The 26,769-nt window shown below is 32.5% G+C and overlaps 1 protein-coding gene across 3 annotated transcripts in view; it reads right to left on the bottom strand.

Moving 5' to 3' along the window:
• Window positions 1-545: 545 nt before the first annotated feature.
• Kcnj3 (potassium inwardly rectifying channel subfamily J member 3) overlaps window positions 546-26,769 on the bottom strand; it is a 142,986-nt gene continuing 116,762 nt past the window's right edge. For 2 of the 3 annotated variants that reach the window (XM_078017426.1, XM_005315791.5), the window contains one exon: window positions 546-3,779. In XM_078017426.1, the coding sequence (XP_077873552.1) occupies window positions 3,193-3,779 (587 nt within the window). In that variant the 3' untranslated portion in view covers window positions 546-3,192. The remainder of the gene's footprint in view (window positions 3,780-26,769) is intronic. The other variant, XM_005315792.5, reaches the window with a different exon arrangement.

The following is a 26,769-nucleotide window of genomic DNA, read 5'->3' as shown; positions in this document are numbered from 1 at the left end:
TTTCAGAAATAATTAAAGATAAAATATCCTTATTTTTCATTTGGTATATATTTACAATGTATATTCACATATTGCTGAAAAGAATAAATATTTATATTAAGGATCAGCATTATCAAAATAATTCTTTTATTTACAACATTTTGATAGAATATATAGAATAGAATGAAATATTTTACTATAACAAGAGATATACTATTAAAATGCTACAAAAAGGACAAGTTTCTAGTTAAATGGAGTGATTCAGTTCAATGATCACATTACGCTTTGCTTTCCAATAGCCAGCACATTGGTGAAATGAAAATTGGCTTAAATTGACTATTACTCTTTGATTTGAGCTCTTACAACTTCCTGAAGTGGAAATACTGAGATTTATTTTTTTATTCATTCAATAAAATGAGTAACTTTTCAATGCCAAGAGACATGTCACATACAGAATGAACAAATGTTACATGAAACCACTTTAATAAGAAGTCCTTTAGGATGAAATATACGAAACTGAGATGATTTTGCTTGGACTGATCCATGTCAAAAAAAATGAGCAAAAAGAGAAGAAAAGCAATTCTTTATTTTTATCCAAATATATCAGACTTTATAATATAGTTTCAACAAAAACTTTGCCATATATCATCCAAACCAGGACATTATAGGAGTGAAAGAGAATGCTACTAATAATTACACAAATACAACAGGTAAAAACTGGAATTTTCCTGGGTAAACTGGGATCTATGATCAACCTAGAAATAGGGGTTAAACTGCAATTACATGCAGAAATTGTACCTTTCCCACACATGTGGAAAAGATAAAAAAAAATACCATTCACTTTGATTAATCAGTTTTGGCAACAGGAACTCTTCATCATTCAGATCTCTATCCAAATACTACTCACCTCCCAAAGCTAATCATCTCTATTTAAATACTCAATTCTTACCCCACACAGTCATTGGCCACTGTTACCCTGTTTTCATTCTTTTGCCATTTTGACTATCTGAAATTGTCTTTTTTTTTTTTTTGTCTGTTTCTGCCCCTCCCACCTACTGGTATGCTGTGTCCATGATGAACAATGACATCCTCTGACTTAGTCATGTTCAAATCCCCAGGAAGTAAAAATTGCCTAGGACATGGAAGGCATGCAAACTTTTGTTGAATGAATGAATACATTCAAAGATTTTGTTTTTGGTTTTTCTTCTTGGTACCAAAAACAAATTTAAATGACTCTCCAAAGTAAATTATGGCTCTGTTTAGTTTAAAGGTGTTAGACTAAATGATCTATGCAGTTTCTTCCACTGCTAATAAATAGAGTATGCCATGCCTCTAGGCCCCTTTCTCTGCTACTATCTCATTTCCTACATCCAGCAAATAAGAAAGTTTAATAATCAAGGGGTAGGGCCACCGCTCTTTTCACAGTGGATTAATTTTCAAGGTTGATCATTTTGCCAGTTACAATTCCCTGGTATATGTTTGCACCTACAGAATTTGGTTGATATAGAGGTAGCCAGAAGATATTATTATAGTTAATGATAGAATCGTTGATGTAATAATTTGCCAATAATAAAATCATCACAGGATTGCTAAAAAATAGCAAATGATGGGAGCCCAAACCAGCCATTAGTGATTTGCACATTAGTCAGAAGTGGAGTATTTCTGTGCAGAATTAGATTGCAATGCCCAAAGAAGTTTTGTAGGAAAAGTTGTAATATTCTAATAAGGAACACTTCTAACTTTTCATAAACAATTTGAACTTCAAATCTTATTTTGAATGTGTTCTACTGATCAATAATTTTGATTCCTAATAATGAGTATGACCATTGGGGTTAGACATATCGTACTGCTAAAACTGAGTAGACCAGGGATCCAAGATACCAATAAAATCAGTGCTCATCAAGAAGAACTATGTGTAAGTTATCTTCAATTCATCTAATTTTAATTTCTTTCAGGTCTGTCCAGACAATCTTTCTGAACTATAAGTGACAGGTCTGGGACAGTTCCCAGGTATGAAAAAAAAATCTCTCTTCTTACAACAAATGTCATAAAAAAGAACAGCATAAAAAGAGACTCAATTAGACAAACATATTTTAAGCATAAGTATTTATCATTTGTTTCTTTGCCTTATTGCATTCCCTTAAAGATATTTATTTTTTTGTTTTTTAAAAGGACAGAAAAATTCCAGAATAGAAGTGAAAACGTTTCCAATTGGTTCTGTTTGAAACAGGGACCATGTCATTTCACACAGATTCTGATATATTCAAATAGAACCTGGCTACTGATCATTACAGTGATTTAGCATTTGTTCAGAGCTCATATTTGTATTATATCATGTACAAAACAGATTTTCAAATTTTAATTAGTCCAGGAAAGAACTAATTCTCAAATAAATCAGCACTAATTTCCCCCCAGTACTAGCAACTTTTAAAATCATGAGAAAATTTCAATGATATACCAGGTATCGGTATGCTCTAAAATTTACAAGTCAAATGTATAAGGCAATACTTTTGCAGGGCTGTAAATAGCAAACTTTTGTGACCTTCTCATGATAAAACACAATTGAACCTTCTATGACCTTGAACAGCAGAAAACATTAAATCAGATTTTTAAATGACAAATAATTTAAGGCTAAAATATTTGGTATTAATAATTAATGCCAGTAGCCTTCCTAGTCTAATAAAGTAAACATGCACAAGAACTACAACTTTGAACAAAACATCACAATTTTTATCAGATATATATGTATGTATGTGTACATGGATGTATATATGTATATATATATATGCATGTATGTGTGTGTGTAGTTTTATCACCCTGAAAGCTATCCACTCATGTTTGGCTTAATACATGTGTTAGAAATGATAGGGAGACTACCTCTCCTTTAAATATATATTTGTATATATTTTCCAGAATATACAATATAAATATGACATATATAAATCATGCCATAAAACTAAATGCAAAATTTTCACATTATTGCATGCTTGATGTGATAATACATGCCCATTAACAGCTTCCTTATGATGTTCTCCCTTCCTGATTTTCCTTTCTGCACAGTAGCAATACTTGGGAATAAAGAGTTCTCAAATATGCTAAGTAGACTGGGGGAGAAATATATCTTTCAGATTTCTTAGGGAGGATTATCTCTTCAGCCAAATATTGGACTATTACTAACTCAAAACATTAAATAATGCCTAAGGGGGTGTTTTGTTATGTGAAACGATCAGAGTTCATTTTTCTTAATTTGGCTGGAAGATTCCCTTCCATCCTGGCTGCTCCTCCAGCCATTTTTTGAAGCTTTGGTGGCAAATCAGCCACAGACTGGCTCATGGGATCAGATAACATCTTGGTGGTTTTGGATACCAGTTTTTCTTCTGAGTTGCCAGGAACTGAACTTATTCGTTGAAGTTTCATGGGCAAATCTCCCAAACTGTAGGCTTTTTCTGAAGTTGTAGAACTCATCCTTAAGAGTTTTTTAGGAAAGTCTTCTCTTCCAGTAATTTTCTGCAGCTTCGATGGAAGTTTTGTGCTAATGTCATCTAGTCCATCTAAGCACTCCACAGAATTATGTCTTTCTTTGCTGTTTGTTATGGCTGGTGCTATTAAAGGGGATGACATGAGAAGCATTTCCTCCTGCTCTTTCACACTGTAAGGTGGGGTGGGGACTTCAAATGTTGCATGGAACTGAGAATAATCAACTTTAAAGAATCCTTCTTCTAAGGATATTACTGGAAAAAAACGATGACCCCAAAGAACTTCATCTTCAGTGTATGATGTTCGAGCTTGGCAAGTCATTCCTATAAACAGAGAGAAAACTGTTGATAAATTATGCTCAATGGAAGCACATGGAAAGCAAGTTACACAGTTCAATTTGCTCACACATTTATCTAAGTTAACTAAATGATAAAATAGGTTAGAAGTTTCATTGTGCATGCATAATACCTTTGCTACATATACCTTTTTCTAATGAAAAAGAGGGTGCTGAACTGTTGATGTTTGAAGGGTAATACATCATAACATAATATTGTTTATTATCTGTAAGCCAAAAGCAAAAAAAAAACAGCATAGCATACTCTCACAACATATGTGTCTCTATAAGGAGCTAAGTAGACAAATTATGTAATCATTTTCTGTCATTTAGGAAGCAATGTGATATGCAAAATAAATGATTTCAAATCCAAACTTTTCCACTATGTAAACTTAAGAAAGATTCTTAACTGAGCAGCATTTTCCTCTGATTAAAGCATGGAAAACAACACCTGTCTCAAGAGTGAGCATGAAAATAACATATAATGTTTTACATACGTTATCTACACATATTTGACTCTTTATAGAAAAGAACTCTTTCTCTTCATACGGAGAAAACAGAGGGAGGGAAGAGGACCAAAATTAACACCCTCTCATTGTTACATGAATAAAAGATGAAGATATTTCTATATTGGGTATGGGACAGTCATTGTGATACTTCTATCCTTTTGGACCTACAAAGTCCGAATAAACTTTTTGCTCAGGTTTTAGACATACATAATATAAAATCAGTAATCTGGGTCACTTGATGTGCCAAAATTCCATTCCTGCTCTAAGAGTTTTTGGAACCGGATGCTGGATATCAGATGTAAAATTTTGCTGTTTGTATGTTATGTTGCTTGAATATCGTTTATCTCATGGTACTCTGATTTACTCAATTTTGCTCTCTTCAAAAATCAGTTATTTAGTTTGAGTTACTATCAAATCAATCAGCCTCTGAATATGCATTTTGAAGACTGGAAGTACACGAATGGATTAAAAAGATATATCAAAGTTTCAGGCAAAAGATAAAATTTTGTGTTAGTAAAACTCACCACCTTCCTCTACCTTTACTATCAGACTTCTATTAAAAGCTATTAAAGTATATAATTAAAAAATTAAAAACCATTTCTTTAATTATTAAGTGTAATTTAAACAAGTTATGACAGTCTTTTAGCATTCAATTCAATTTTCCTTGTCACATTATTTTTATTGTTTTTAAGCCTGGAACTTGGAGTAAAGGGATATTCTGCCCTTTTACTCCCTGACTGGTAATCACACATACAAAATTTACAAAAAAGTTGGATAAAATGTATAATTAAAAGGCACACTGAAAGTAAAATGATTTTTTTACTGAATCATTTCAAATTGTTGCCTTGTGAATACTATTATTTATATATTATGAAAGAATGTTATCAATACATACCATATTTTTTAAAATATTTTTTTAGTTGTAGTTGGACTCAATATCTTTATTTTATTTACTTATTTTTTATGTGGTGCTGAGGATCAAACCCAGGGCCTCACCTGTGATAGGAAAGCACTCTACCGCTGAGCCACAACCCCAGCTCCACATATCATATTTTTAAGGATAGTTAACAACAAAACAATTTGTGTTGAAGACAAATACTTATCATGAGGCAGGCACTGTGCTAGGTGCTATCTACTTTTTTCTAGTCCTCAATATGGTTCTGTCAAGAAGATATTCTTCCCTTCACTTTAAAGATAAGGAATCTAATACTTCAAGAGATTAAATCTCTTGGCCTTCTGTGGTCAGCGATCTAGTATGTTTTAGAGAAAAGATGTCAGTATCATTCTCATTTCTCTCTCTGAATGTACACATGTGTGTGTGGTTTTGTACTTTGTTAGAATGCCACTAATATTTTAATTAGGAAGTTGATTCTAAACAATTTATTGCTTTAACTCTGTATGAACTAATTATCAGTGTTCTTGATCAATTGCATGTCAAGAATAGTCCCCAGAAACATTAATGTATTAAGATAATGTAGTTTAAAAGGTTATTTGTAAGTTTTGTAAACTAACATTGGTCCACATTTTGTATTTTCAAACAATTTTTTAGTCTCTGACTAAATATTTTTAGGATCAAATGATAGAATTCTGCCTTATCAGAAAAGATATAAAATTAACTTCTTGATACATTTACTTGGTTTTGTATTGACAAATTTAAAGATAGAGAAAAGACCCTACAAGCACCCTACATATAAAATAATAAAACAAATAATGTTGAAACACCCTTTAATTTCTCCCTAAAAGACATCACTCTATGAATTCATAAATTCTTTGTATCACAATTTAAATCAATGAAAAAGATCATAAATATACATTTTTTATTTTGGGTAGTATTTTCCGTACAACCCCATTTTGACTAAAAGAAGTCTTCTGATTTCATTGGCAATTGAAGACAAGCAGAATTATCTAAAGTGAAAGCATATACTCCATATAACCTAGTGTTTTGAAATATAAGGTATGTTTCACAGGTTTTTCCTTTGACAAGTTAATTTTAATTATTTCTAATGGAATAAATACTGGAACAAAATTTGATAACTACCACCATTATAATCTATCTTTCTATAACTGTTTGGCTTTATTTAGCGCATGCTCATGAAGCACAGCAACATAGACACCATTGTGGAAGAATGATCTCCAGGCTGTTCTTCTTCTGCTTCTATTGTGTCCTCTGCCCAAAGCAACTTCTATTTTGGGTAAGATTTAGATAAAGCCTCTGCTGTTCAGCAGTTATCGATTGTGTAATATTTTCTGTGTCACAGGATCTAGTGATTCCCTTTGGCCTGTGGTTATATCATATTTATCCACATCGTGTCTATCTCATGTGAGTGACACAGAAGAAACAATGGAGAAGAGTTGAGTTTGAGGTGTTCTGAAAGTTTAATTAAAGACTCATCACATGGAGACTCTCTGTCATTTTCACTTTAAAAGATTTCAGATATGTTCTTTAAATGGACATTGAATTAGGTTAAAGAGATGAACTTAGTGTGTGTCAAGGCAGAATCATGAAAGGAAAATGTCAAAAATAAAGGGGTTAGACTTTCCTGTCTGCATTTTAAGCAGATGTACTGCCACTGGAATAAGGCACAGTAAACAACAATGTATACCCTTTTAATCCGTGAATCAATGCACAGAATAAATCTTTTTTCACAAAGTGTTTTTCATCTCAAGACTAAGAAGTCCCAGCTATTTCCAGTAGCAGCATCTGCTGCTTTGCCAGTTTCCACAGAGATGAGCTCGTGTTGATTTTCACCACATTTGTTCCAGTCTAGAATCTGGTTAAAACATGCAAACAGTAAGATTGCCAGTTAAGAGGTACAATCACATAGTACCCTTTGAATAATGGTATTCACCTGCATTTACTTTAATTCAAATAGTATTTTAGTTATGACAGTTTATTTAAAAATGATTTGAATTAGAGAAAGAAATATAGGGTAAAGCATTCAAAAAGGAAGAATTCTATCATGCATGCATATTCTTAGAAAACATAATTATATCTACTTCAAAGCTTCTCAATTGAAATTTGCATTTTATTTTTGAGCACCATTTTGAAATGGCCTTTGCAAAAAAGAAGTAGCACTCAAGTATATATCTTAGCTCATTGTGCACTGGTAATCATAAACATTTTTCCTATTATCCAATTTATAAAGGTCTATATCAAAATTCATGTATTGATTTCAAATTAATAATAATCTGAGGTAAAATCAAATTTTCACACTATGATGTTGAAGACTGGAAATATCTATTATTAATGTACTTACATCTAATAAAGTAGGAAAAAAAAACAGCAAAAAAGCAAACAAAATTAAACTGCTAGCAAAATTTTTTGGTGTAATTAAAACATTATTATAATTGATTTTAGTTATGTAGTCTGTTTGTTTTGTTTTGCAGTACTGGGGTTTGAACCCAGAAGAAGTCTACCACTGACACACATCCCCAACCCTTTTTATTTTTAACTTGAGACAATCTAAGTTGCTGAGGCTGTCCTAGAATTTATTATCCTCCAGCCTTAGCATCCTAAGTCTCTGGGATTATACAGTGCATCACTGTGCACAGCTTTGAAATAAACCCCAAGTTTTCACACTTAGTCTCTCTTGCTAGTAGAGGTATTTAGGCAGAAAATACTGAGAAACTCTAAAAGTTGGAAATATGAATAATGTAATTTTTTCCTATGATTGAAAATATTTTGAATGTCTATGGCTGAAAATTAACCAAAGCATTGCTTATATTCAGTGACTTAATATAATTTTCTACATTACAAATGTGGGACAAATTACTAATATATCATACTTTCTCATTTATTTATTAATTCACTAATTTTCAGGAAGCACAGGAAATACAGGCAAGCACCGTGAAACAATAAAAACAAGTCATCTTGATCACTATCTAAACACCAAATTCTTTCAACCTTTAATAGGTCTATAAGAGAAGCCATTATTATTTATAGCTTATAAATGACAGGTCCAGAGATAACTTTCACAAGCTGTTTAGTAGAGGAATTGGTAAAATAATAATAATAATTCATATTTTTCAATTTTATAATGTTGTTGCCTCATTTATATCAGTGGAAAAAAAACGAAGTTAATTTCAAACAGGAGAATAGAATTTCACCTTCCTTTCAGGCAAAATCACATGCTATTTCACTAGTGATGCTTATAGGCATTTTAATATGAACAAACATTTGAGTACCTGCTTCTATTGTAAATGTCGTAACACCTTAAGTACATAAAAAAATCAAAGATCTGTAAAGTCAAAATTTTGTAAGGTTTTTACCTCTATTTAAGTTTTTCTAGCTCTTATCCTTGGCTTCTGATAATCCTCTAGAAAACAACTCAAGGTAGTCATTGACAATCAGTAATGTGGTATGTTGTAATAGTGACTAGGAGGGGTAGAATTCAAATTTTTAAATTAATACTATTTTTCTTATTATATAAAATCATAAGTTCAGTAAAGCCATGTGATAACAATATTTGTATAGGGTTATGTCCCAAGTGTTTCTCTAAACTCATAACTCTGTGAGGAAGCACTGTTACCCGAGTCTCATATTTCTAGAAGAGGAAACTAAATCCACAGAGCAGTAAAAAAACAGTAAGATTACACAGAGGTTCTGAGGCTGAAATCTGAACTCAAGAAAATGGGCTTGAGAATTCATGCTCCTAATACCTACATTTTACTCTTATCAAATTGTATTATGTAGTCCAAAGAAGGAATAGTAGAGATATAAGTACTAGAAATATGATTAATGGGCTAAGGCTGTAGCTCAGTGGCAGAGCACTTGCCTAGCATGTATGAGGCACTGGGTTTGATCTTTACTTAGAACCACATAAAAAATAAATAAAATAAAGTCTGATGACCATCTACAACTATAATTTAAAAAAATGTAGTTAATGAATACTAAAAGTTTCAACTTTGGATACAATATTGTCGAATCTATGATTTTTTTGTGGTTAGGAGGATCCAATTTGACACAATAAAGACAAAAACATGAGGCATAAAGAAAATAAGAACCATTTTTATAGAGATGAACTCAAGAGGCACTTTGCATGGCTCAATGAAGAAAGAACTCTTCTTCCAGAAAATCTTGGAGCCACATTCCATTTCTACCATCTATGTAATTTAATTTTGGGAAGGTGTAGTTGCTTCTTCTCACCAGTTTTCTAAAATTAAAATAATAATGGTACTTAGATCCAATAATCATCCATATAACTCTATGAGATATTGTTTGCAATGTCTGAATAAATATTAGCTATTAAATTTATGGTACCTCTTATAAATGTAGAAAAAATACAGAACACAAAAATATCAGTATGCTTTTAAAAATTAAATTAATTTTTGACTAATAAGGACAAAGGTTGTCTGCCTATGTTCCCCTGGCTATTGGTTAAAATTGTTGAATATTAATTGTAAAAACATTAGTGAATATATTAGTTACATATTGCAATCTTAAAAATGTGCCAAAAAATAATAAATGAAAAGTAAAAATAAACATAAAAAGACTGTGCCAAACATTGTGCCATATAGAGTTTATGAATTTTATTTTATTATATCAGAGAAACACTATGAATCAGGTTTTATTATTTCAGGGAGTTTGGAAAATTCACATAATAAGATGTAAACAGTTGAGCTCAGTTCATACCCTATACTGAATTCTAAACCTATGCTCACAATCAATAACTTTTCTACCTCATGATTTTCTTAATGATATGATACTAAAATATAGATGCAGAATTAAAAATTAATATTATATATGTGTATAGTATGCATATTTGAGGTTATTAAGTAAATTGTACATTGTTTATTTCTAGTGTAGGGTGCATATTTCTCAATTTTCTTTCTGAGAAAACAAAACCTTTAGAAATTTCTATCCATTAGAAAAAAGGAGATGCTGCAGGATAACAATAGCTGATCTTCTAGGGTCCAAATGAAGCTGGGAATACAAGGCCACGTATACAGAGGACATAGCAGATGTCCCATCTAACACCAAGCACTGAATCCCTGCTCCTCTACTAATTAATGTCTTCCACTAATTAATGTGTGACCTTGAAAAAACTATTAAATTTTTTTAAGCCTCAGTTTTATCATCTGTAATTGAGGCTGACTCTACAGATTTCACTTGCATATTGTGAGCACTAAATGAAACAAAGGAAATAACGCATTATTTTTCCTCCTTAAATCTATCTTCTTTGTTTTTCTTTTCCTTCAAATTGGCTGTTGTTTTTATTTGCATCAGCTAAGACCTTAGCATGCAGAGCACGTTGTATATCACAAAATAATTTCCTAGTTCATCCTAAATATTGCTCTGGAGATTATTGAATGAGATTGTAGCTGTTCCTTCCCTAAAGTACTTCCAAAAATTTACCCATCCCCCAAGACATAATAACTGTGAGGATCACTTGGCATTCTCTGCATGCTCTCTATTCTATTACACTGTGCTGAGCCTAAATTTAAACTATAAACTTTCTGAAGAAGCTTATGATTTTTATCTTGTTTATAAAACATAAAGATATTGTGTACTCTACAGTTCAATAATACTAAGGTTACTGGCATCAAGTTCTTTTGAGATGCAGGTTGCAAAGCCATTAAGAATACATAAATCGTTTCCAGAAACTGCAGTTTTCCAATAGAAGGAATCCCTTTAAAGCTCAACATAGTCTGCTCAGACAGACTTTTAGAGAGAAGTGGAAGTTTCTGGCAGGCATTCAACCCAATATTATCCTCTATTATTTACAAGCACTTGGTCTTACAATGTGTTCTCAGACATCAGTTTGCCATTATTGCTCAAGCTAGGTCAAAGAATTCTTAAAAAATAAAAAAGAAGAAAAATCTAATTATATTTGTTAGGAAATAGAACTACAATCAGAAATTTAGCAACAGATATTTCAAACATAATACTCTAGATTTCTAAGTTCCCAGAAAAAAGAAAAAAATATGTAGATTCTTAGCAACGACGTGCAGAACAAATTGCTACACTTCCCCAAAGGAATAGAAGTGCAGATGCTAAGGGCCCATGGCAGATATAAAATATAACAGGGAATTCATGCTGAAAACATACTTAGGAGAGACAGAATAACATTAAGCAGTGTAGCAAAGATTTAGGGTATAAATTTGAGATTGTTTCTGTTTGAACTATTCAATATAAGATCAAGGGCATATTGCTTAAATTCCTGAACCTTAATTGCTATTTAATATACATAGTAACAGGGATATTAATATATAATTCATAAAGTTATTATGACAATAAATGTTAAAACCTATTTATGGGTTTACCATATTAGCTAGTAAATAATAAAGGTTGGATCATTAATAGCTCTTTTTAATCTTTATTATTATTATTGGAGTACCAATGAATTAAAAGGCCAATTTAGATATGTTTTAAATCATTCTTTAACAATCATCTCATGTTGTAGATGCCACTCAAAGTAAATGTAATAATTTTTCCTCATTAATCTCTGGGGATTTGCACAGATCACATTCCTTCCTCTTATCTGGAGACTGAGGAAGCATGTATCATTACACACATTTTGAAATAAGTCTATTTCCACTGTCAATCTGGCCTGCCCTGAACAAATGTCACTTAACTTTATAGTAACAACTACTTTCCACAAAGTACAATTAATTTCTCTACTGTGTTTTACAGCACTATCTTCACCTTTCCACTGTTACATCATATGGGAACATTATAGAATCTGCCAAATTCATTTTCAACTGGTCATCATTCCCTTAACAGTGGAAATGTTCCATTCTTAGCCCACCTGTTTTTTGGCTTTTTCCTATGGTACCTATTAAAAACATGTTTCCTTGCATTGTCAATTACAGAATCCAAACAAGAGCTACCTTAATCCATTCATGCTATTGTTTTTTTCCCTAACACGATGTGATTTTAGTTTCCAAAACACCATAACTGTAAAGGTATAATGTGACACAGTTGCTGTTGGAGGATGCCCCACATATTCAGGCTCATAGCCGAAAAGGTTATTTTTCAAAAGGAAAATGTAATAACTTGCTAGCTTAAAGAAATATAAATGGAAAATCTTTTAGGTAATGCTGGCATTTAATTGTGTTGAAGAACATTATTCCTAGTCATAGGAAAGAAAAAGTCTTTTAAAGTATTTTCTAAAACAATTACATGAATGTCAACTTTTTCTAAATGTTACATACAATTACAGTGATTAAATGCTTAGATTAATACCCATTTTAAAAAACATTCCTAAAACTTTTCTTTAAAATGTCATGCCTTACAATCTGATGCTCATACAAAATAAATAAATTAAATATTTGCTAAGATGTCTTCCTAATTTCTTTAAAAACTTGTTCTAAATTGCCATTATAGTAAGTTTCATCTCTTAAAAACCCTTTATAATAATAACTATAGCCAGGCATGGTGACACATGTCTGTAATCCCAGTAGCTATGGAGACTGAAAAAAGAGGATCATGAATTTAAAGCCAGCTTCAGCAAAATGAGGCACTAATTTAACAAGACCCTGTCTCTAAATGAAATACAAAATAGGGTTGGGGATGTGGCTCAGTGGTTTAGTGTCCCCAAGTTCAATCCCTGGCACTCCCATCCTCCCTCCAATAAAACTCCCTATGATAATATCTATAACACATAATGAAAAATATGTGCCATATCATACTGTTTTATGCACGTTATCATCCAAGTCTCCCCACTTCCCTATAAAGTATTTATTATTCTTTTTCTCATATGAGAGATAAAGAGTATAGGATAATGAAATAGCTTGTCCAAAGTTACATGACATGAGATGGTTGTAGTTAACATACAAACCAAGTCCTTCATTCCAGAGACAACTTTTTAAACTTCATGCTATTCTGCTATACTTGTCTTGAATGATGACTTTTCCATCAGACAGAAAATTCCACTTTCCACTCCTATTACTTAGTCCATGCTATTTCAAATGCATGGCATGTTCTTTTTTACCCCATTTGACAATTTCTCACAGTCACAGAACAAATCAAATGTATTTAATTCTAACTTATTATTTTTTAAAATGTTATATTCGTCCCCATACATGTGTGCTTGCATGTATAAACATACACATTCCTCACTAGGCACTTTAAATGTCTCAATGACATACATAATTAACTTCAATCCATAATAATATTTAACATTAATTTATTAAGCATCTGCTTTCTGCTAGGCATTCTTTCAGGTACTCATTTCCAAGGTGCTATAACAATGGAATGAAAGATAACCCTCTTGACCTCCATTTCCCCTAAGTTTCATAAGGGGGCTCTTATCCATCTTATCTACCTAGTAGCCAACACTATACGGGGCATGAGATGCTCAGTGCATGGCTGAGGATAAAAATGGAGGCAGGGGAACAACGAAGCTAATAACCTTAAAGGAGGAGAATGATACAGATTTGCCATAGCCATCACCAAGCTACACCAACATCTCTACAGAGAATCACTAACAAAACTGCAAGTGATATAATTTTTAATGCAATAGGTACCCACAATATGTCAACATGGGTTAATTTCTGTGCTTTGAAGATGATGATATATTGGGGTATTAGTTTCATTTTGCACTGTTGGAGATAGAACCCAGGGCTTTGTGCATGCCACACAAGCTCTCTGCCACTGAACTATGTCCCCAGCCCTAGAAAATGATCTATTAATTAGTTCAACAAATGAACTCAAAAATTGACTTTGAAATATCTGTACTAATAGATTCTTATATTGATTAGTGGTGCAATGGGAAAGAATACCAAAATGAATTACATATAATTACTATGTAAGTTATGAAAAACTTACACAAAAGAGCATACTTTCTTATAAATCATATTTAATGATAATTGGTTACTTTCTTCCTCATATCTCTATGAAATCATACACAGATATACATAGAAACAGTAACTAGAAATGTTAGAGTTAGCTGTATTAACCATTATACCACAGAATAATTAAATTAATCAGACTTTTCTTATATGCTCAAATATATGACCTCTATAAATCAATCATCTTGGTGAAATTCCTACCCTTCATGTAACTATAACTGATCACCTTTTAAAATAGAGTACATCTATTTTTCCTGACACTTTAAAATTTGTTTCCCCCTCTAATTCATGAGTATTACTTTTTATATAGACTGCCACATCTTTTTCAATCAAAAACTATAGTTATTTTTTAACATCTTCTTTGGCAGAAAGTCAAATACATTTTGTTTGCTTGTAGGCTTAGAACAGAACCTGAATAAATATTTGCAATTCAGCAGTTGTTCTGAGTTTATGCTTTGCAGTAAAAGGTCAGAGAATTATAATGACTTATAATTCTAATTTTGCTCTTATGTTATTTATAGAGGTTAAATGAAAAATAAATTCTCTACAATTTTGTGGGAAGTAATCTGAGTGATTTTGAGTGTGAAAATACCACATCACAGTAATATCCACAAATATATGATATTTTGATACATGTATTGTAAGAGAAAAATAATGATTTGTTTGAACATGTATATACAAGTCTTCTGAAGGAATTTAATTTCCTTTCATGACAAACAGGCATCTGAAGTCAAATGATTAAGTTTCCTTAAACTACATGGATTCTCATCTCTTTAGATACTATTTTAATTTACCTCAATTTCATGAAAAATAGAAAATCACTTTTTAGAAGTTAAAAAAAGTACTGAGGCAAATAATATATGAAAAATGAGATGAAACTGTGACTTCCTTAAAAATCAACATTTTCAGAAAGGAAATGATAATCAAGCTCTATGAATTTATGCTAAAATGTAGCTCAAACTTAAGGCAGCCAAGACCCCTCCCCCTACATACACATGTAATTTTTAAAGTAAAAAATTGTCTATCTACAGAATTCTGTTAATATGCATATCCAGAGTCCAGAGGTAAAATTCTCAAATGGCCTAATGACCTTTAGGGAAATTTTATCAAAAAAAAAAAAAATATATATATATATCTTTGAAGAATATTTTGACATCTATGAGTACAATTATCTATATTATACAAGTGGTGCTAAGACATTCAATATATTAAACTGCCTCATATTCATACTTGTTAATATTGCAAAGCAAAATAGCCAAGGAAGGGAAAGAGAAAATATAATCTGATCCATCTGAAATATCAAAAATCAAGTGTTCTGACCAGATCTCCACTTTGGACTCATTACACAGAATTAATTATTGGTTAAGGGAAGTTTTACTTTGTGGCCATACATATTTATAATTTTTGTGTAGGTATATATGGCCACATATATTTTTGTACCATTTAGATTCAGAAACTGTATTCTTATCTATTCTGCCAATTTTAATATCTAACTCATGATGTTCATCCTTCAATATATTACATTTTGAACAACAAAAAGGAAAAGAATTTAATGTAACTCAGTTATTTTGTTTCAAGTAATATTTCACTCTGCTTATAAAATATTTTAGAGTTAAAAATGGAATATTCTAGTTAGCCTGAAAAAAAATACATAAACTGTATATGATTAAATCTTCACTTTAATATCTTGCCCTGAACTTAAAATCAGAAAACTACAGGGACACAGCCACATCAATGTTTATAGCAGCGAAATTCACAATAGGTAAACTGTGGAACCAACCTAGATGCCCTTCAGTAGATGAATAGACAAAAAGAATGTGGCATATATACACAATGGAATTTTACTAAGCAATAAAAGAGAATAAAATCATGGCATTTGCAGGTAAAGGGATGGAACTGGAGAAGATTATTCTAATGAAGTTAGCCAATCTCAAAAAACCAAATGCTGAATGTCTTCTCTGATAAAGGAGGCTGATTCATAGTGGGGTAGGGAGGGGGAGCATGGGAGGAATAGAAAAACTCTAGATAGGGCAGAGGGGTGGGAGGAAAAGGAAGTGGGCAGGGGTAGATTGGCAAGAATGGTGGAATGTGATGGACATCATTATCCAAAGTACATTTGTAAAGACACAAAGTGATGTCAACATACTTTATATACAACCAGAGATATGAAAAATTGTGCTGTATATGTGTAATAAGAATTATAATGCATTTACTGTCTTTTATTTTTTAAAAAATAGCAATAAAAAATAAGAGACTAAAATAAATGTTGCCCTGAGTATCCAAAAATTATTCTGAGGCTGCTATATTCACCAATGAACATATTTATTTAACAAAAGGTAAAATGAGAGAAATCTGTCTATATTTAGGGGATGGATCAAGAGTAACAGTAATATGTAAAGTCAAACCAAAAAGAAGAATATCGGAGGCATTGATATTAATAAATAAATGGAAAGAAAACCTGACTAGAGAGGTGGAGAGAGTAAGTTTTGTTTCAAATATGTCACTATGAAGTAATGCAGGTAATCAATAGAAACAACATCATCTAATTCTTAGGTGTATAAATATATAACATGTGCATATATACATATATATTATATGCTAAGTTTTATGCTTAAAGATTAACAATATTTTATTTTCAGAATTGCTGTGACATATTACTATTTTTTTCAGATAAAAAATTAGACCTACATAAATGAGCAAAAGTTCTCAACAGACATCTCAACAAAGGAGATATACACAAGGTAAAAAAAATATGAGAAGATGTTCAACATCATACATCATCAGGAAAGTGATAATTAAAACAACAATGAGTTACCATTGTACTCCTGTTAGAATACACAAAATGGCACACCCATTCTGACACAGTTTGCCAATGTCCAGTACAACTAAAGTACTCTTAAGATACTATCTAGTCATCAAACTCCTTGATATTTATGCAACTATATTAAAAATTTAGGTACATGTAAAAGTCTGCATAGAAATATCTATAGCAGCTTTATTCATAATTGCCCAGGCTTGGAAGCAACCAAAATGTTCTTAAAGAGGTGATGGATAAATAAGCTGTGGTATATCCATACCATGGAATATTATCAATGATAAAAAGAAATGACCTATTAAGCCACAAAAGACATAGAGGAATGTTAAATGCACACTATAAATTGAAAGAAGCCACTCTGAAAAGGCTACATAGTGTATTATTCCAATTAAATAACATTCTAATCATGTAAAATTTTATATTGTTATGCATCAGTGGAAAACAAAATTTAATTAAAAATAAAAATGAGTACATTTAAGTTTTACAAAAGCTTTTAAAAATTTACTTCTAAGGCAGGGTACAGTAGCCAATGCCTATAATCCCAGAAGCTCAGGAGGTTGAGACATGAGGATAGTGAGTTCAAAATCAGCCTCAGCAACTTAGCAGGCCCTACGTAACTTGATGAGACCTTATCTCTAAATAAAATACAAAAAGGGCTTGGAATGTGGCTCAGTGGTTGAGTGCCCCGGGTTCAATCCCTGATACAAAAAAAAAAATACTTCTAAGGATGACACAGAAGTCCCATAAAGAAACTATATTTTATTGTTTTTAAAAATGCATGCTCTAAACATCTTGCTCACCATATTAAGCAATACCTTGCCTATTCACGTAAGTGTAAACAGGCACATCTGTTAGGAAAGAAACAAGTAAGCTTTCTATGTCTTCTAAGTTAAATCTCCTCTAATGTCAAAGTTTCCATAAACAAAGCTAAAACTATGTAATTATTCTCTAAGTCATGAAGAAAAGTCCCCTCTATAATTTGAAGTCATCATTACGGTTTCAGCCGTGCCACTCCTCTGGTGCTGACAGCTCCCAGTTATTCATAGGCTGTAATCATGCTCTTTTAAATCTGTTTATTTGTCAAGTAGTATATATTGTTTTCTTTTGTTGGGGATATTGTGCTGGGCATCAAACACAGGTTCTTGCACATGCTGGGCAGGTACTGTACTCCCAAGCCACATCCCTAGACTACTCTTTCCTTAATCTCTATATAGACACTAATTCCTTCCATAGTTAGAATGTCTAATAAAGGATGGAAGGAGCATAGCCCCATATAAAGTGGTATCACATAAGATCTATGTATGGAACTGCTGTAAGAATATGGCAGTCTCTTCATGGACAAAGGTACTCATCATCACCAAACAAAGGGAAACATGTCCAGATTGTTTTTTAAAAGTAAAAGAAAGTAAACATTCAAAACCTTAACTCACCACAGATGGTTTTAACATTATACTGGTGAAGTTCAATCATTCAAGACTCTCAACAGCACAAGTACTTTCCATTTCTATAACTTTGATTTCATAGTCTTTTATTTCTTTTTTCTTAATGAAGTCTTACCAAATATGTGTAAATTTCTAGCCCTACCTTTTGCTCCTGAAAAATGTTATAATGTAATCAAAGCAAGTCTCCCTGATGTGGAATACCTTTACAATGAAGCAGATTTTGCCATTGCCTGGGTGCCAATGAATTCTTCTGCTGTTAATACATAAGAAAATTGGAAGCAGAATGTACCTTTCCCATCCCTTTTATAGGCATTGCCTATTTCATCTCAATTACACATCTCATTCATACAAATATCCCACTGACATTGTTCTTAACCTGGTGTCAGTAGCACTGTCCTTGACAGCAAGACCTGATGATTTATCTTGACTTAACAACCCTCCTTCACAATCTCCATTCTTTTCTTTCAAGGGATATTGATTTAATAGTGGCTAATATCAGTAGAAATATTATCATTAACATTTTAGTGTTTATTTTCAGGAACTAAGGTTGTCTTATACAGAACTCTTTCTATAATAAAAGGTTACACTTCTCCATTTTCTTTGCTGGAAAACCTCTATCAGATAGTCCTATTTGGTGTATATAGAAGGGAAATTGTATTTATCACCTGAAAAAAATGTGTTATTGCACTCAGTAGGAGGTAATTGATGGTTTTTATCAAAGGCTGTGACACAGTCTGATAGTGTGTTAAAGACATCACTTGGGCTGCTCTGAGAAAATATCTGACTGAAGCAAGTAGAGCAGGTGGGAAGCTGCAGTAAAAGACAATAACCAGGAGTAGCCATGGAGAGAGAGCAAAGAGATATTTAAGAGGCAAATTGAACAGGACTTGACAACGGATTGGAGTTAAAAGGTGAGAAAGACCACCTACCAAACAATTTCTTATTGTTAGAATGATGAAGATGGACATGCTCAGAAATTTCACTCATATATCTCTCAACAAAGGGAAGATAAAAATTGTAAATCAAATTATACTGGTTTGTTTTCTGAATATCCTGATCAAATATATCTGACAGTTTTGTAGCATCAAGACTGCAACAGTCTCAAAAGTCAGTAGCATGAGAAAAATAATCATCTTCATCTCATCATGTGCCATTAAACTAAAAACAATTACTTGCAACTAAATTGTCTCTCCATTCTGCTAAGCTCAAAGAAAATGTTATGACCGAAGTGTCACCTCAAGTCTTAAGTTCTATATCTGGCATTAATTTCATTAATTATAGCCTCTTTGTTTTACTTTCAATCTGCTGACAGAGCACTGACTGGGTCTCAGCCAACTAATCTGATTAAATATATTAAGTTTGAAATACATGATATGCATCATAATGCAATTGTTTTTTCAAGGCTTTTGTTTGGACAAACAGGTATCAATAATCTTATGGTGATTTGGTAATGTTCAAATATAGTTTTAATGAAAGCTACTCACTTTCCTATAATCAATCAGAATCTGTTGAAATAGATAAAAAAAACCTCTTGTTTGTTTTTCCAAGAAAATGAGAGCAAAATGGGAAAATAAAATTACTTAAGGGACAGCTGTAATGAGACAAAAATAATGTCCTTTGTAAATGAATAAGTCTTATCACCTAAGCAGTATATTTACTAAAACCTAGACTGATTTCAGCTGGAGAAGCCTTAGCAGACACATTACAATTCTAACTTGTATCAAAAAAGGAAAATGAGGTTCAAAAAACTAACCTATGCCAGCCCTACCTATTTTACTTTTTTTTTTATGACAAAATTTGGTTTACAGATGATGTCAACAGTAGAGAGTTTAAACTGGGAACATAGGTTCAATGACCTGACAATTTGAACATAATATATGTCCTTGCCTTAAAATGAAAAGAATGTGATTATGTCTAAATTATTCAGATTAATTTAATTCTCTGAACAGGTTTGAGAACATTCTGAGTTACCTCTTATTTTAATGAACAGTCTGGTTGCTATTAGAATATGTGGAGGAAACGACCATCTGTCTTCTTCTCTGCTGTCATTTAAAAATATTTGAGTTTCAGTCCTTGCTATACCTTCTCTGAGGTCCCATCAACTATTTGGAATCTCTAATTAACCAGGGCAAGAAGTCAAATAACAGAATCAAGATGGTATAGCTGATAAAAAGGTATAGTCACTGAGTATTTTTAAAGACTTTTTATTGCAGACCTAAATATTATGTAAAACCATTTTTACATAAAAGTGTATAATTGGCATTACATATTTTTGATCTGGTAAATTGGTTAAGTAAATTCTATTTTTCTGCTGTCTTCTGTGTGAAAAGTTCAAACTAAACATTTTTCTCTAAACCTATCTATTTAGCAATTGAGATTAAAAAGGATATAAGGCTTTACACATCCTGGATATGGACAAAAGATAGAATTAGCAACAAGAGACTTCCCACCACTGCCTGAGTGAGCACCTTGCAGTGGAGGAGGATGCTGGGGATGAAGTGTTGATGTCCAAGCTGTGCTTCACGTTAGACTGCAGTGACCCTGTCTGGTCTAAGGGTTTAGCTGTTGTTCCTGTTGCCTTCTCATGTGATGCAAGCCTAATGGTGATAAATCCCCCGATTATGTCAAATCCCCTACCAGTCTTGACAGATCACCACCCAAAATGGCAACACGCAACCCACATCCAGCAAACTGATGAGCCTAAATATATTGGAAACTTCTAACTCAACCCTCCCCTTTCCCAGCAAGTGGGAACTCCCACCCTCTTCCTTCTGCCTCAGCTGCCCTTGCTTGTGGGAGGCATTTAGGCCTGAGATCACTGAGAGTTGCAGTAGGATATATAAAGCTTTCAATATCTATTAAAAACACTAGGATAGGTTTTCCAAGGTTCAGCTGAGCAGGCTTTTGATATGATGGATCTTGTCAGTAAAACCTCCCAAGGCAGCAGGGTTTTGTGAAAATCATGTTTTAGGATTTTTAAATGTAAACAATAACAAGTAAATCCCAGTGATTCTGAAGAACTTTGTCCTCCTAATCCGGCTGTTTGTCTTCTAAGGCTTGGTTTTAGCATAACTATCATGCAAATGTCAAATATGTAACCCATTTAACATGATGGTAATTAATATCAAAGGGATCAAGAACAGAAATGCAATAAAAATGTGTTATTGAGTCTAAAACACAAATAGACATTGGACAGAATGTACAAAAATAAAATTTGAGTAATGTTAAGAACAAAATTTCTTCTTAGATTTACAATTAACTATATTACTATAAAAGGTACTATGTTCATTAATGCCTATCAATGTATACTAGATCAATATACAATACACTGGGTTGTGCTAACATAATGAAAGCTTCTAAAGAATGAAATCTATTAAAGAGAAATGATAAATTTCTGAACATTTATAGAAATACACCTAGATGAGTCTATTTTAATTTTTTTAACCCCTCTCCCTCCATCCTATGTCCTCCAAATATTACTGCTAGAGACTCAGAGAGGTTTAAAGCCTACTTGTATTCTAGGCAGGGAACGTCTCTGGAAAGGGGCACATACTTGGCTCTTCATATTTGCCAAGCAAAAATAGTCTCATTAGCATGATGCAGCCTATCTAGCAGAACATCAGTTAAGCTGATTAGGAAAGATACCACTTTTCAGAGGTCTTATGAGAGATTTCTTAAAAGCATGAAGCCACAGAATGGTGATGGACTTTATCAACATGCATGTCAAAAGAAATGAGGAGCCCTTTTGAGCAATTTTTGATTGAAGCAGAGAACAACAATTACAAAATTATTGCCAACCAAAAAATCTGAGAAGCCTAGGACTAGAGCAGTTTCTCTAGGAGTTAGATTTTCTTAGCATGATGAAGAGGGTATCAATTAAAAGATATGTTTATGTTATGCTATCTGAATGGAAATATAAAAGGAAAATAAAAGTGAATTCATTATGCTGGAAATAGTCAAAGCTAGGATTTGGCAAGGGGTAGTCATCTTGAAGAATAGACTGTACCTATAAAAGAGGAATCTTGGATACTTAGCTAAGAAGAAAAGTAAAGGAAATGGAAATGCACACTCTGAACTGTTCTTGAAAGGAAACTAGATAAGATGCCTGGAGGTCCCCCACACAGTGTATGCTATTTTTGCTCAGTAACTAGAAATACATGAAACCATATTGTTTCAAATTTGTTAAACGGCAGGTACCTGATTAAAATTAAAGAGAAGTTGCAGAAGATATCTTGCAATGTGCCCCCTCACTCACATATATATTATATATATATATATATATATATATATATATACATGCAGATAAGTATATTTTTTGAAAAAGTTTGGTCTAAATATGAATAACAGAATGACTGTGCAGCCAAATCACTGTCCAGAATTTTAGACTGAAATAGACTCCAAGTTGCTGGGATGACAGGAGAGTGCTACCACACCCAGCCTCTGAACTGTTCTTTATGAACCTTTTCACATATCCATTGGGAAGACTATTTTTTATCCTTCTGGGCCCTTTCTAATGATTAGTTGAGTCTAGTGCATACCTGATCTTTAATAAATACCACGTAAATCTTAAATCCAAGATATCAAGGATGCCATGGGGAAATTAACCAGAGCCTCAATCTGTCTCTCTCTCCCTTTGCCTCTCCTCTAAATTAAAAAGGTATGCAACGAGACTAATCAAAAGACCAATAAATAAAAGGAAGTATTATTGCTGAGTACTTTTGGTAAGGCATCAATACATTCATTCACATGTTAGATATTAAGAATCATACTAAGTATGATGATGATAAATTGATGAGCAAAACATGTTTGATCCCCATTCTTATAGATCCAAGAGTCAACAAGAATAGATATTTAAATATAACATTTCAGCAAAATGTGATAAATTCCATCCTCAGCAGTACTGGAATACAAAGCTGAGGCATTCACCCTGGGGCAAGGAAGCTTTCCAAGATGGGTAGAACACAGAGGATGGAAAACAAATGGTAAGTTGGGAAGAAGGCTGTTGCAAGTCAAGATTTCCTCTTACGAGGATACCCAGAATAGAAACTAGAAAAACGCCCTGAATGAATAAGATGGATTATAGACAAGGCATAGACTACTAAAAAGACAGGAAGAGTGAGATACCAAGTAAGTTAGGAAAGTTGCAGAAGATATCTTGCACACCCCCCACTCACAGGAAAAATATTAAATTTGAAACAGTAGGATATGTTAATGTTAAGACAATTTAGCAGTCATATTATTGGTGAAATGAAAAGCTTCTGTTTAATAAGACTAGTGTAACTTTATCAAGAATAAACATAAAAAATTAAAATGATATATTCTCAGGTGAAGGGTAATTTAAAGGCCAAATAAAGTTTTCTTGTATTCATATTCCTTATGACTAAAGCAAAGAAAATAAACACATAAATAGGTTTTACTTTAAGAAAGTGGCAGCTCTTCCTTTATCCAACAATTATGATAAGTACTTCCTTTATTTTAACCACTAAAAGGTCATGAGAATAGAAATGAATAGATGACACAAACTGCCCAAAATATGAACAAATGCCTCACTAAAGAAAAGAATTATAAATGAAACAAGAAATGCATGCATAAATATTGAGATAATAGAAAAAGAAACTAATTAATGTTGGACATGAAGGATGAGATCAGGAACATGAATTAAAAGGATGCAATGTTTGCACTTAGCTTGCAATACAGAAATAAATTACATAATTGAGACGAGCAATAAAAGATGAGGAATCACTAGACTCAAGGATTCACGAAGACAGTGGATCAAAGACAGGAAATTACACTTGAGAGATGTTGGCATTAATTATCTGTGTGCTGCCATATGATAGATACCTGGAAAATGTTGTTGGCAAGGGGATAAAGATTAAATAAATAAAACCATGAGTGATTACTGGACTTTGGTCATTACTTGGATGTTGGAGAGAGGAGTGGCAAGTTACCATGGTCACTTTACCTAGCCCTTTCTTTCTTTCTTTCCTTTTTTTTTTCCTAGTACCTGGGATTGAACTCAGGCACTCAACCACTGAGCCACATTCCCAGCCCTATTTTATATTTTATTTAGGGACAGGGTCTCACTGAGTTGCTTAGGGCCTTGCTTTTGCTGAGGCTGGCTTTGAACTCAAGATACTCCTGCCTCAACCTCCCCAGCCACTGGGATTATGGGTTTATGCCACAGCATCCTTCTCTTTCTTTGTTTTTTGATGTCCTCTGTGATATAATTCCTTATCAACATGAACTATTCCTTGTTTTGCCAATGTTTTTTTTCTTTTAATTACCATCCATATATGTACAATAATTTAGAGAGGTAAAGGTTAAAAGTCAATTCAATGTTGCATAAGCATGATTCTATACACTATGTACTTTGTGTTAGTGCCATATTGATATCTTTATGTAGTGTAAATTATTAGAAACATTTTTAAGATTCCCAAAATTCAGAAAGTGGATATCATGGGTTAGCGGTGCAGTTCAAGGATAGACTGTTTGCCTAGCCCATGCAAGGCTCTGGGTCCTATCCCCAATGCCAGAAAAGAAAAGAATATTCTGATATATAGTTCATAATAATAATATATCTCATTCAAAAATTCCATATATTAATAGTATATTAATATAAATATAATATGTATAAATATTCATATATTAATTACATATGATTTATTATTTATATTGATGTTTTAATAAAATATCCAATGCCGAATTTCACTTAAAAATTAAACTACTACCTAGTCAAGCAACAATAATTCTGGTATCACAAACTCTCTTTCTGCCTTCTACATCATATTGTTTCATCCAACATTTTTTGGTATACCATGTCCTCAATTGTTGATATTTTAATATCTTGAGAAACTTAAATATACACTTATGAACATATTACAAGAATATTAATTAAAACCATGATTCATCTACTCAGAGCAATGAAAGCCTTACTCTTCTATCGTAAAAGCTATGTTCTGCTCCCCTTCAAATATAGTATCCATTACTTTGGTAAAATGTTCAGAATCTGCTGCAGATTGTAACAGCATCATTGGCTAAACTAATTTCAGTTCACCTTATTAATGAAGCAAAGGAAATGGAAAGATACCTATTTTATTATCATAATGAGTGGATAGATCTTCTTGATCCCAATCTATGGTATGGGCCATATTATAGTTTCATTTTGTTAAAAGAAAAAAATGAATAAACTGTATATAAATTTTAGTCTAAGTCAGAGCTGCTGAACTGCCCCAGTGTTTCCTGATAATTATGAGGCAGACATATCAACATGAAAGTATTATGAATACCTCCTTTAATATAAGTAGTTTTTATTTCACATATTAAAAAAATATTAAGGCTAGGTGTGGTGGCCTTAATATTGCTAATCTAGATACTTGGAAGATTAAATCAGGAGAATCACAAGTTTGAGGCCAATATAGTACACATAGAAAACAGAGTAAGATCCTATCTAAAAAAAAAAAGATTAAAAAAATAAAAATTTAATAAAAACATTTTTTTAAAAAATGATCAGGGACATACAAGATTTATTCCTTCTTGACATTTAACTATATGCTCGGGCTTATTTGAAAACATTTGAAAGTCTAATCCAAAACTAACTACTGGAATCAGAATATCATGCCACTACTTTGTTATTAGTTTTATTAATTTTGATAAGTTTTCTACAACTAGTAAACAGTAATAATGGCATGCTGAAGTATTTTAGTCCACAAATAAGAGTAGCATGACTGCTTTCTTTGAGTAGTTCTCTTGTCAGATGCACACCAATTTTCTAAAAATTTGCACATTCTCTTTTACTTTTATGGAAGAGTCATGCTACTAGCAATTCCACCCAATCACTCAGTTTCTGAGGAAGTTGTGCTTTTTCTAAATCAGAAAGCCATCAAAAGAAAGGTGGAAGCTATAACTAATAGAATTCTGCTTAAAGTACTATGCAAAAAATGATTTGTTGATAGCTTCGCTTTGAAATGATGTGGGGAAAATATTTTAAACAAAATTGCCAACCTCAAAACTTTCTCAATAGATTATTTTCTAATAGCCATTTGCCTAGTAATTTGTTCATGAGAACAATGCGCTGAAAATAATAGCATCCATGTTTTGAGTCTTGTGTCCAGGCTATGCGCTCTCAATACCATTTTTATTAAAAAATTAATAACTGAGGGTTTTTGAAGAATTGGATAATCAAAGGTCCATGGCAAGAGGTACATAAGACAAGACTCCAAGAAAATAAGATAGTCAGAGTCTAGGTTATGTACAAAAGGCACAGAAGCCAGCTGATTTGGTGTGGACTGATAAGCAATCAGGAGTTTGAACGTGAAAAATAATAATGAATACAATTAACAGAAACAGTAAGTGCATACAACTCAGGAGTTCACAATGAAACTTAAACATCCTAATACAGATTACACAAACAAAACAAATGAG

The sequence above is a fragment of the Ictidomys tridecemlineatus genome, chromosome 7 (assembly GCF_052094955.1).
Source record: "Ictidomys tridecemlineatus isolate mIctTri1 chromosome 7, mIctTri1.hap1, whole genome shotgun sequence".
In the NCBI taxonomy this organism is placed as follows: domain Eukaryota; kingdom Metazoa; phylum Chordata; class Mammalia; order Rodentia; family Sciuridae; genus Ictidomys; species Ictidomys tridecemlineatus.
The sequence above is the reverse complement of the archived record's forward strand: the minus strand, read 5'-3'. Positions and strand labels throughout refer to the sequence as shown.